The sequence below is a fragment of the Bactrocera neohumeralis genome, chromosome 6, assembly GCF_024586455.1.
Source record: "Bactrocera neohumeralis isolate Rockhampton chromosome 6, APGP_CSIRO_Bneo_wtdbg2-racon-allhic-juicebox.fasta_v2, whole genome shotgun sequence".
Taxonomy (NCBI): Eukaryota; Metazoa; Arthropoda; class Insecta; order Diptera; family Tephritidae; genus Bactrocera; species Bactrocera neohumeralis.
The window spans coordinates 60454957-60468063 of record NC_065923.1 but is presented as its reverse complement, the minus strand read 5'-3'; the positions used below and the strand labels follow the sequence as shown (position 1 = coordinate 60468063).

Sequence of the window (13107 nt, the reverse complement as noted above, 5' to 3'; positions counted from 1 at the left end):
TGCGCTGGGTTTGGGACCCGCCACGTAAAAAACGCCCCCAATGAAAAATGTCCAACAGCCTCGGATGAGAGACCTCCCTTTTGGGGAGCTATACCAACCAATAAATTGAGATAAGTAAATGAAAAACTACCTGTATACCTCATTATAAAATCAACGGCCCGCGATCATTGATGTTGAAAGAAATATTGACTAAATATCGGTATTTAGATATTTTAAAACAAAACTTGCCCGAAACTTTAGCGATATTGGATCTACCACGTAGTTTTTATCTGTTGCATGGTAACGTTCCTAAGCACTCAACAACGATAAGCAAGGAGTGGCTATTTTATGTAATGTCAAAAAAGTGTTACGACACCCATCACAATGTTCGGATATAAATCCAATGGAACATTTATGGGCCCATATAATGAAGAAGCTGAACTAATAAAAATTCATATAAATAATAGAACATAATTTATTACAGATATTCAATACATCTGGTTAAATATTCCTGAAGAAGTAACTAGAATATTGCTAAATTCCATGAATAGGAATGTTCAGATTATTATTAATGCCAAAGGATAACCTACAGAATATTAAAATTATTTTAATTAAATTATTATTATTTTAAGATGACTTTTTATAAAGATATTGCAGAGATATTGTTTATTAAAATATACTCCACACAATCGGTGGTCCCAGTTTTTTTTTTGTTCACTATTTATATAATGTAGAGCTTAGAGCTTTTAAGCAAACTTCGCTTGACAAGACAATTTAAAATTGCGTAAAATGACCAAACCTAAATATAATTTTTAAGTTCCATTACTGCAATAAAATTTCGGAATAGCAATCGAAAAAACTATCATTTCCGAAGATATTTTCATTTATTTTCATACAGTTTATTTTATAAGCACCATGTTACTTCTAAGTCCAATAAGATACCAAAAATAATTTAATTATTTATGTTCCAGTTGGACCTGTGGGTCCTGTCGGTCCGGTTGGGCCCTCAGGACCACGCTCACCAACATAACCGCGCGGCCCACGTAAACCTGGTGCACCTGGTGGTCCTACTGGACCCGGGCTGCCTGTGTGACCACGTCGACCAGGTGATCCTGGCGGACCGACCAAACCAGAACGTCCTTCTGAACCACGCTCACCCTTTTCACCTTTTGGTCCTGTGGGACCGGGTAAGCCCGGCGGACCTGGCGGGCCTGGTGGACCGACTTGTGTAACGAAATTGGCAGCAGCCAAAGCGATGAATCCTACGAAAGATAATGAATGAACAAATTAACGCTATTTTATTGAAGTCAATTGTATATTTTACCAAAACAGACGAACAGTATTAACAGTTTCATGGCAAATTAGCGTTTGACGCCGTAATTGCGCGTGAATGCCTATTTTATATATTCGGCAATTTCGCAGATTTATATTCGTATTTTATGGGTTTACTGCTCCATAGACTTGAAATGTTAATATACTACATATCAATCAATCAATTGGGTGAACTAACGGTCTATGGCTCGTAAAAATTCCGTTATGACAAATTGGAAATATGCAAATGTGAGTGCTTTATTAGCTTATCTACTAATAGAAATTGCATAACTTAACATAATTTTCATTTCGCTCTAATTTTAACACTTCTATATAAACTTGCGGATGGCACACTTTAACTCAGTTTAATTTTGGACAACAATGCATATCACAACTTGTGCACTCAGCGGTAAACCAAATTTAACTAGGAGTTTCTTTGATATACATAACTTGATTCTTTAAATTTACTCTTTGCTCTTTAGCCTTAATTCTTCTGGTTGCGATCGCCTTACCCACTACCATGGGTAAGCGACGCTTAAGTTCAGCAGACAACCTTAATGAGCAACGTGCTCTTCTTGGTGGCCGTCAACAGCCCATAGTGTACTCTCAACCTCAGTGCGTTTGTGCACCTGGACCGCCGGGTCCAATCGGACCACCAGGGCAGACGGGATTGCAAGGTAATCGTGGTGACAAGGGAGACGAAGGCTTACCTGGACCGGCAGGACCGCCGGGACCTACTGGACAACGAGGCTTGCCCGGTAGACCAGGTATTCCCGGTCCGATTGGACCGCCTGGTCGTCGCGGCAGACGTGGTTTCCCTGGCGAACGAGGACCTGCCGGACCAACTGGTCCAACGGGACCCACAGGACCAACCGGACCTGCTGCAGCAGCCGCTGGTCGTTCGTTGGATACACGTACGGGGGATCTACATGCAGCTTTGCCGGATTATGATATACACGTCGGAGAAGAGGACGAGGATATTGATGATGATGAAGATGAAGAGTATTTTGATGAGAGAAAACGAAAGTGACCATTTTTAAATGAAATGAAAACAATGATAGTCAAGTACATTAAAATGATATGAATAAATTATTTTGAGAAAAGTATTACAACGAGCTTGAGATTTCAATAGTTTCAAAACCGCTTTCTCTTTCTGAAGTATCAATACCTTCTCTACGTGTTCTACCCACTCGAGGGTGACTAATCAGGAAAGCTCACAGTAGCTTAAATCAAGGTTTTCTTGGGAACATCTTTATAGCGATTAAAGTGCTTTACACTCCTATTCATCAGAAATATTGTGGTGGGTTTTTTCGGTATCAAGAAAGGAGTCTACTATGAGTTCTTTACACTGGAGAGTCCGATCTAAGATTTTAAGAAACGTACATGAGACCTAATCGACAGGACTGATAGATTAAAAATAATCGTAGAGGTTCTTCAGAGTTCTCATTAGATATAATGTGATGATTAGGTCTAATTTTTCTGATATGTCTTGCAAAGTTCATCTTAGTACTCTTAGCGTGTTATAAAAGTTAATTTTGTTATAAAATAAATGAAGTGTGGGATTATTAGAGCATTTTTCCCGACCTCACAATTTGCATAAATTACTTCATTTAATTAAAATAATTAGGCTCAGCGTAGCTCAATGGCTAGTAAACCTCATATGTACATAAGCGTCTGTGTTGATTACTACAGGAGTCATGAACGGTCGTTTATTCATTTTGCAGTGAGTTAGCTCACCGCACGGTTTGTTGTAAACACACCAACCATTTTTATATGGCTGCTCTTTGGTCTATATTCAAAAAGAAATTATGAAAATTGCTCTAGTATAATTGGAAAGCATTCCAACTAGTGAATAGTTGGAAGACCAACAGACCGTCTCGAATAGCACATAGTAGGCAATAATTGGTGAGCTAAATGACTTGCTCAACATAAAAGCAGAAAAGCTGTACTTGAAATGGTTGCTGCCGTAACCGGAATAAGATCGGACAATGATGTAGAAGTCGCCCAGAAGGTAAAAGATAGTCACCACTCTTTGACGTAACGACACATACGAACGACAATGAAGAGGACAGGTGCTCTACAACTCAGCAGTGGCTAAGGCTATTAGTACATTTTCTCGTACTACAAAATGTTTTAGCTTTTTTTCTTTCTTGGCTTAATGCAGACATTTACGAAGTATGGTTTGGAGTGTTGTGCAAGCTTTGTGTTGTTCATTCAGTGACTACTTAAATACCGAGATCATGCAAGAATAGTACATAAGATAAAGCTTTTATCGCTGCGGTTAAGCACTACGGCGATTGAGTTTATTGCTGACACGTTGTGGATCTTCTCTGACACAACATTTCTGAGGTTAAAACTTAATTTTTTCGTTTTGTGGAGCTCGATTAGGGATGTAAATTTAACACTGAATTATGTAAGTATTTTATTGTCTAAATATATAAGTATATTTAATGTTAAATTATCAAAAAAAAAATTTATTGAAATAAAACTTTTTTAACCATAAAATGTCTACATCTTCTTACAACCTCAAGTTTGGATCATTCCAGCTGTGTTAATATTGGAGCGAGTGGTTTCTTCTGTTCCCATTGGGTTTGCTTTAAAGTATTGTGCAATTTTATTCGATTTACAGTTTTCTCAGTATTCAATAAATTCTACTTGTTTATTCATTGTAGTTGTATAAGTAAAAAATGTTTCATAAAAGAGGGCCGTTTCTTATCTAATATATTACTTAGTTATACCATAACTTATATTGCACGACGACAGTCTCTTCGACTAAACAACTCAACACTAAAGCCGTTATAAAAATGAAACAATTATTAATTTTTTTTCGAAAAATTACTTATATTTTATAATATTTAATATATAAAATTTCCATGTCACAATGTTAGTTACCCTACTCCCCCGAATTGGCTTTACTGATTTTTACCAAATTTTATATGCATATTCAGTAGGTCTGCGAATCGGCTACTATCTATTTTCCATACCCCTAAGCGATAAGAGTTGATCACCCTTAAACATTTTTTTTTAATTTTTGGACGAAATTTTTTGTTTTTATTTTTCTATAATGTGACATTAAAAAATTCATACAACCCTAATGTTTTCTTTTTATCACCAACCCCTATTTTTGATATCCATTTTAGTAAATTAATAATTTTTCATCCCGCTCGATAACTGACCAATTATAGGGTAAGGCTGAGCTCAGGCTACTACCATGGTCATAGTGGACGGCCTACGCTAAGTAGGTTAGCTGCGAATAGTAATTATAGGGCTTGGCCCAAAACGCATCACGCGCCCAATCAACCTTCCGCGAAGAGGCGAGAAGATGCCGCCTTTAAATAAGCATCCACAACCTCCACTGGGGTTGCACCGAGGGAGAACTTATCCGAGAGAGGGATACAACAAACCGACGAGGGAACAGAAGACGATAAAAAAAACCCAGGGCAAGAGCCCATCACAATTGATGCCAGTAAAATTCTGATTATGGTGTACTGGGAAACCGATACTGACCAGATTGACAAAGGCCTGAGGGGCAGTTTTCTGTCACCTCAGTAGATAGGAGTGACATTTTACCGAAATGGCAGACAGGCTAATACTGCTCCTCACTTAAGTCTCGTTAAAACCATGGCAGGTCTTCAAGTACGTTCATTGCACGTCGCCATAATTTCTTTGGCCGTACAGGTTCAGTTGAGGCGAGCTCCTGATTCGTGCCCGAACCTGGCTCTAAATCTAAGCTCCCATATGGACTTGTGTCAACCCTCGCGTGGCCTCCCTGCTTGCATAGATAACCACGGGGTTCATAAAGGGCAACTGTTACAACGTGCGGAGATAGCGGCTTGAAGAGGAGATCCACTAGAAAAAAAAATGAATAAGCCGCAACAACAACAAAAACCCAATAGAAAAAACAACAAAACAATGATGGTGAAGAAGAGGAATACGGGACAGTCTTCCGCTTAGATCCCCCATACTCATCGCCACTTCAATACAGCTGGACAAAATTGGAGAAAAGACAGCCTCAAGGGAAACTCCGGCCACACAAGCAGTACCGGCAAAACAAGGAGAAGGGAAGAGCACCTCAGCTGCCACTAAAGAAGGAACTCAGAGCTCGCCGAAACAATAGTACATCACCCAAATGAGACGAGCCGAAGAGGAATTCCTAGAAAAGTGCAAGGGTATAGTGCAACAAATGAAGTTGGCGATAGCAAAACAAAAGAACGTCAGCATGGAACTCTTCGTCATAAAGAGCTACCGCAGAAACTGGCTCACTACAGAAAACTAAAAACAGCGAGCACATCTAAGCCACCACACCCGAGTCAACAACCTCGAAGCGGCGTGCGACAAGCCCTGTGGAGCCGCGAGAAACAGTGCGATCACGACACGAACACGACGGCCAGTGGAAAAAAGTTTTGCCTAAAAAAGCCAGGAAGACCCACGCAATCGAAGGAACGGTGGAGAAAGCGCCTAAAAACGCAAAAGATAGGCAACAAGTCAGGAACAAACAGAGGCCGGGATAATAAAACCAGCAGACCGAAATCCTGAAGAATATCCGTAGCAAGGTAGATCTTACGGAAGCAGAGGTGAGGATTAAAGGGATCCGCAAAACAAGAGCCGGGGCCCTATTATTAGAACTGGAGAAGGGACTGTCTACAAAGGCCAGCTTCTGTGCGGCACTTAAGACCACCCTTAAAGAAACTGCAACTGTGGCCGACCTTAAAACTAAGACTACCATAGAGATCAGAGATCTCGACTTGCTCACAACAAAAAAAAAAAGCAGCAGGGACAGTCAAATAAGCACTGCAGGACCCCTCTGAAGACTTGCCGATTAATATAACAGCTCCTAACACAAGAGAGTAGGTAAGGGCATATACATATAACGCTGGACCAGGATAGAGCTGATACACTGATGCGACAGGCACGCAAAAAAATTGGCTGGGTTAACTGCAGGCTGAGGCTGAAAGAAACCCCGAAAAGATGCTTCCGCTGCTTTGGACCAGGGCACTTAATCTGGAACTGCAAAGGGCCCGATAGAAGAGGACAAGGTGATTGCATAAAATGCGGCCAACCAGGTCACAAATTGAAAGAGTGCACAAATCCTCCTTCATGCTGCCTTTGCGTAAAGGCTAAACACGAAAAGCCGACCATATCCTGTGCTCCTCAAAATGTACGGTATATAGGAACTACTGAAGCAAATGAAGATTCTACAAGCCAACATGCATAGATGAACGGAGATAGGAGAACGACTACGAGATAATCATCAAAAGTAAGCAATACAAAAAGAAAGAGAGAGGTGCCTGGCTAGAAGAAGCAGCTCAACCGCCGCTATATGGTTACTACCAGGGAGTAACGCCACCACTGTAAGCAATGAGAACGGCAACGGTTTCGTCTGGGCCAAATGCGACCTTTTTACAGTAATTAGCTGCTACTTGATGTCCAGCGATAGTATACAGGAATTCCATTTATCCCCGGAGACTTAAATTCCAGAGCCGTAGAGTGGGGTATGCCAAACACGGACTCGAGAGGAAAGCGAATTCTAGAAATGGTTGCGCGGCTAGGTCTAATAGTGCTCAATACGGGAAATGCAAACACGTTTAGAAGACCGGGATGCGAGGAAACCACACCAGACATTACCTTATCAACAGAACGCATGGCAGGCTCAATAAATAATTGGAAAGTTCTGGAGGATTACACTGGCAGCGATCATCACTACATATCTCTCATGATTGACATCGGAAGAAACGCTTACCAGCACAGAAAAAATATTGAAACACGAAACTGGAATATTTTAAAACTAAACACATCGAAATTAATCTCCGCAATAGACGACTAGAACCCATCTAGCCACTCCTCCTTTATAGCAAGAAAAATAGTCGAGCACACAATGCTTAATATAACAAAAGTCTGTCAAAAATCAATGTCAAAAACTTCCCACAGCAAACATAAAGCAGTAGTTTACTGGTGGACAGAAAATATCGCCCAACTCAGACGCACATGCCTCCGCCTTCGCAGATCCTACACGAGATCCAGATGCAGAGGAGTCGCATCCCAAGAAGCTGAGCAATACAAAGCAGCAAAAAAGGAGCTGAAGCACGCCATCGACAGCAAAAAAAAAAAGAAATGGGAGGAACTACGGGAGGATATAAATAGAAACCCCTGGGGCTCGGGTATAATAGAGTGATGAAGAAACTCGGCGCTCGAGCAAATCCACCTGACGTAATCGCTTAAAAAAAGAATACATCGTGAACGCAATATTACCCACACACGAAATAAGGGCCAGTGATCCAGAACACACTCTAAGATCTGCGCAAATCCCCTAGTTTACCCTCAAAGAACTGCAAGTAGCCACTGGCAAGCTCAAGACCAACAAATCTCCCGGCCCGGACGGGATCCCAGTAGAAGTCCTCAAAATAATTGCTGCAGAGCGCCCAGGAGTACTACTGAATGTGTACAACGCCTGCCTTGAAGCCCTAATATTCCCTGAACCCTGGAAAAGCAACGGCTAGTGCTAATCAGTAAGGGAAAAGGAGACCCCAATTCGCCATCAGCATACCGTCAATTATGCATGCTTGACACAGCGGGAAAGCTGTACGAAAGCCTACTTAAACCCAGACTTGAAAGGGCTATTAACGAAGCTGGAGGACTGTACCCTAGAGAACATGGATTTAGATGCGGCAGATCAACTATATTAGCTGTAAAATGCGTCATAGAAAGCGTAGAAGCTGTACAGAGTAGATGGCACAAATACTAAAGGATAGTGTTGCTGGCGACTGTAGATGTCCGAAATGATTTCAACAGCGCTAGATGGATAGATATTATCAACGCCCTCGAGAAAAGCTTCAAGATACCCGTCTACCTCAGGGCTGTGGTGCGGAGCTACCTTAGTAATAGGAAACTGCTGTACCAAACTAAAGAGGGATCACGACAGATAGTAGTCACGTCAGGAGCAGCACAGGATTCCATTCTAGGCCCAAACCTGTGGAAAATTAGTTTTGACGAAATACTAAAACTAGAAATGCCAGATAAATCGTATTTAATTGGCTACACCCACGACATTGCGGCAGTAAGCACAGCAAGGAATACAGAAGAAGCGCGAAGAAAGCTAAACCAGATCATAATACAGACGCAAGCATGGTTCGACTCACACAGCCTCCAGCTCGCAACGGAGAAAAAATAGCTACTACTGATAATAAACAAGCACATACCCCTCGAGATAAGCATGCACACGACTACGGATATTATTAGGACACAAAAAGCAGTAAACTACCTAGGCATCAGACTGGACTCCAGACTAACCTTCTGGGTACAAATCCAGCACGCCGCAGGAAAGGTAAGGAAGATCACCTCTCAACTGAGCCGATTAATGGCCAATATAGGAGGCCTCAGCCAAGAAAAAAGAAAGCTCCTAATGTCAACGACAACCAGCGTCTTATTATACGGAGCCGAAATCTGGGCAGATGCGCTTAAAAAGAAAACGGGCGTAGAGATAGTGGCCAGAGTGCATCAGCAGCCCTCAGAGTTGCATCAGACTTACCGAACAGTGTCCGGCGAGGCAATATTGGTTATAAGCGGAAATGTCCCAATTGACCTTCTAGCATATGAAAGGGAAAAGCTGTGGGAGCTAAATAAATCATCCGGCAATAACAAGAGCGCAATACAACAAATAAGAAAAGAAACAATAACAACATGGCAACGAAGATGGGAGAATGAAAGTCGCGGCAGATGGACAGTCAGGCTAATAAAAGATCTAGACTTATGGACAAGTCGTAAATTCGGAGAAATAGATTTTTACACAACCCAGCTATTATCCGGCCACGGTTACTTCAAAAAGTACCTCTACAGAATGGGAAAATTCGAAGAGCCGTCATGCCTATACAACGACGCGACAGAAGACGACGCTGAACACACGTTCTTTGAATGTGAAACGCACCACCGTAGAAGACCTGGTTGGCCCAATAAACGCAGACAATTTAATCAGCGTCATGTTGGAGAGCGAAGCAAACTGGGGGATTATCCAGATATACGCAGCACACTTGCTACGCATCAAAAAGCGGGACCTGGACGTAGGTGTGCAGATGTAAATCTCTCAATATGTGGAATATATGGAACGCCACCCTGAAGTAATGCAAATGCGGTCCCAGGTTGGGCGACGGTTCCTTAGAGGGGAGGTTTTTAGTGATCTGCAAGTGGCACATAAGATTAAGATTAATAAGTGAGGAATGCACCGCGACCTTAGGTTTATTGTGCCCTAACCGCTGCTGTGACGATAGCGCCGATGATGCGGTAGGCATTTTCCACCCCCTAACCTATTTATTACTATTTTATTTTTTTGAGTGTATTTGGCACGATTAGTTCAGTTAATACATTTTTAGTTAAACAAGCGAATTACGTAACCTTGCTAAACGCATAATTCAAATTCGTTGAAGTTCAGAGATGGTTTTTACGGCAAGAAAAATTCGAATAACTGCCGGAAAACCCCTAAAAACAGCAGTTTTCTTGAATGTTTGTTTGTTAGTAACGTTAAGGCTAGAGAACGGCTTCAGCAATCTTGACGAAATTTTCAGAGGTTGTTCGTTGTGGATCGGGGAAGGTTTAGAAATAAAAAACCTAATACTTTTCATCAGGAAAAGTCGGAAAATTGGACAATTCCAAAAACAAACTTTTTCCACACAATTTTTTTTAAATTTTTTTGTTTTGTTTTCAATATTTTAATTTGTAAACTATTTGATTCGTTCAATTTCGGTCGCTTGCTTTTTATTTCAGCTATTCAAAAGAAAAATTATTGAAAATTATTCAGTGAAAACTTTATCCACGACCACGAAGAGATCGCGCTAATATCGGCGGGCGTTTTTTTTGCCATCAATGTATGGCCGCCCAAGACATATGAATGAGTAGTCCCAGGATGCGATGACATACGTGTGGAATTATGGATTGCTGTCAATCAGCGAGCGATCATCACGATATTACAGCACGACTTTTCAAACAACAGCTGCGATGTTTGATGGACTTTATCTTGAAGCAACGTATACAATATGTATGTGGTGCTGTTAGATGACATGTGTACTATGTTGAGTGGCAAAAGAGAAGTTTGCCACACGCACACATTCTTCTTTGGATGGTGGATGGTGGATACACCAGGTCAAATTGATTAAGTCATTCTGCGGAAATTCCTAATGCAGAGAAAAATCCAGTATTATACGAAGTGATGAAAACCAATATAGTTCATGAACCTTGCGCACACCCCAATCGCACATCATATCAATCAATGTTGAGTATTGCAGTTTGGTGAAATCGGTCAAATACGTTTGCAAGTACGTCACCAAAGAAAGCAACATGGCGGTTATTGGCCTTGAACGAGATGAGATCAGAAATTATCAAATGGGTCGATACATGAACTGCAATGAAGCGCTTTGTAGGATATTTACTTTTGCAATTCATGAACCTTTTCCGACTGTTGTGCATCTCGCTGTTCATTTGGAGAAGGCCAAAGAGTGTATTTCAACCCAGAGAATACAGTACAGCCAACGGAAACACCGCCAACAACAAAATTGACATTGACGAGTATTTTCTCGACTTGCGTCAGTGATCCGTTTGCGAGAACATTGCTCTATTCGGAAATGCCTTGATATTATACATAGAATGCATCGTCGAAGAAATGTTTACACAAAAAACAAGGCCAACCAGTAGTTGGACATTCAGGTGTGTTCTCAACTAATGCATTAGGATGAATTTACACAAACCACCCGAAAAATGACGATTGCTTCTACTTTCAGTTGCTATTGATTAATGTACGCGGTTCAATTTCATTTGAGTCATTGCATACTGTTAATGGTACGGTGTGTGCAACTTTTTGAGAAGCATGACAGCAATTACAATTGCCGGAACATGATAATCGCTGGAATCGAACGATGGACGATGCGATAGCTACTTCGCACACCACTGAAGTTCGCACACTTTTTGCGATGATCATTTCAACATATCAGCCTTCAAATTCGCGTTAATTATGGGATACGAACAAAAATTACATTGCCGAAGACATTTTACATCGTATTCGTTAAGAATTGGAAATGGGCAAATTCCGATCATCTTGACAATGAAGACGAAGCCGGCAATTTCTAAATATACTTTGGAGAGGATTGGTATGCCGCGTGTTAAAGTTGGATCTCTCATTATTATGTTTCGCAATCTTCATGCGCCGAAACTGTTTTATGGAACCCGACTGCTTGTGACGCACCTATCGAATAAAAAGGGGCAGAATGCTTGATTCTACGAATTCCTTTGTGTTCCAACGATTTGCCATTTCAGTTCAAACCTATTCAGTTTCCAGGGAAAATTGCATTTGAAATGACAATCAACAGGACACAAGGATAGTCGCTGGAAGTGTGTGGCATGAATCTGGAAATGCCATGTTTTTCACACGGCCTGCTATACGTGGCGTGTTCATAAGTTCGAAACCCATCTTCTCTATACATTTACGCACCGGAACAGAAACCAAAAAAATGTTGTTTATCAAGCTGCGCTACAATAAAAAAAATTTAGAAAAGTCGCAAATAATTGATTTAAACGCGAAATATAGTACATTCAACTTTTTTTTCATTTCAAAACACATAATTTCACGCAAGACAAGCCTGCGAGGTCAGCAAGTATACATATACAAATAATATATATAAAGTGAGCGATATACTTTGGCTATCGCACAAGCCCTAAAAGAATTCGGACGTTGGCCAATATCAGCCCGTGCAGCTTCTATTTGCATTGACTGCGGTACTCGAAACAAATATGTTTTAAGGCTCGCCAAATTTTTGTGGGGTAATTGACAGACCATGTTTTCCAACTCTGACCACAAAATAGGTCGAATCGATTCAAATCTTGACTTCCAGACGGTCAATCATCTGCAGCTATGAAACGAGAATTATTGCTTTTAAGCCACTGATGTAAATTTTGTGTCTTGTGTGCTGGGTACCACCGAAGAGAGTATAGCTTAACCATTCCCTCTTTCTCAGAGAAGGGTAAAACACGCGAGGAAGACAACTTACTTCCCTTTGTAGATGTTGTGGAAAAATATAATTATTGCGATAAGGACACATTCTAGAAGTATTAAGTGTTTTGAGAAACTTACAAGTTTCAATAGCGTTTCCACCACACTTGTGTAAAACAATCCCAATTTTCTTTAGAGCAAACCTAAATTGTGCTTCATTGTTTTCTGCGAAGTTGTTCTCGCTGTATTTATTGTAAAATTTGTAACAGAATTCATCGCAGGACTTAGTATATAGCATTAACCCATTAAGGACAGAACGCTTACAATTTACGTAATATATTGAAATTTGTAGGACATACTTTTTTGAGCTGCTAAATTAAAATCCGAAAAGAAAAAAATCTAAATGTTCACAGGGGGCGTGCCAGGAGCCTGTGACGTATACGTCACGTTGGTCCTCATACTTTTTTATTTTGTATTTTAAATTTCACTTAAATAAAAAAGGAACATTAATATTTCGAGATAAAGTAAGGAAGAGTATAAAAAGATTAGTTAATATTTATAAAATGATAGCGTTTGAAGCATTTAGTACACAGGCCCACATTGCATTTTCCACACATCGTTATGCACACTGTATTGCAATTATGACCTTGGCAACGTCGGCGTTTATTACAAGGAGCTACCTCCACAAAGTGATCGATGCCATCGTATCTTTCGTTCGCATATTCAGCTTCACTTTTCGGTCTTCGAAAACCGCCAGGTGGCTTTCTAACGCCAAGACTACCAAAATAGTGTCTGGTAATTGCTCGACGAAAATCAATTTGGGTCATGCCTGAACCGCTTTTCCGATG

At 40.7% G+C, this 13107-nt stretch overlaps 2 protein-coding genes across 3 annotated transcripts; one reads left to right on the top strand and one right to left on the bottom strand.

Annotated features, from left to right (window-relative positions):
* Positions 1–634: 634 nt before the first annotated feature.
* On the bottom strand, positions 635–1260 carry LOC126763238 (scavenger receptor class A member 3-like; the record flags this gene model as incomplete). The annotated part of the gene is made up of 1 exon (XM_050480555.1): positions 635–1260. A coding segment is annotated over one exon (321 nt), but the record flags the coding sequence as incomplete, so codon positions are not given.
* Positions 1182–3697, top strand: LOC126763225 (collagen alpha-1(XIII) chain-like). 2 transcript variants are annotated; one of them, XM_050480536.1, is made up of 3 exons: positions 1182–1539; positions 1655–1699; positions 1773–3697. In XM_050480536.1, the coding sequence occupies exons 2-3, from the start codon at positions 1672–1674 to the stop codon at positions 2318–2320; spliced, it is 576 nt and encodes a 191-aa protein (XP_050336493.1). In that variant the 5' UTR covers positions 1182–1539; positions 1655–1671; the 3' UTR covers positions 2321–3697. The 2 variants fall into 2 exon arrangements, with proteins under 2 accessions (XP_050336493.1, XP_050336491.1); XM_050480534.1 differs by having other exon boundaries at positions 1183–1699.
* Positions 3698–13107: the final 9410 nt, after the last annotated feature.

Coding starts and splice junctions, on each gene's coding strand:
- LOC126763225 (XM_050480536.1), top strand. CDS start 1,672: ATGCATATCACAACTTGTGCACTCAGCG. Junction 1,700..1,772: donor CACAACTTGTGCACTCAGCG/GTAAACCAAATT, acceptor TTTGCTCTTTAG/CCTTAATTCTTCTGGTTGCG.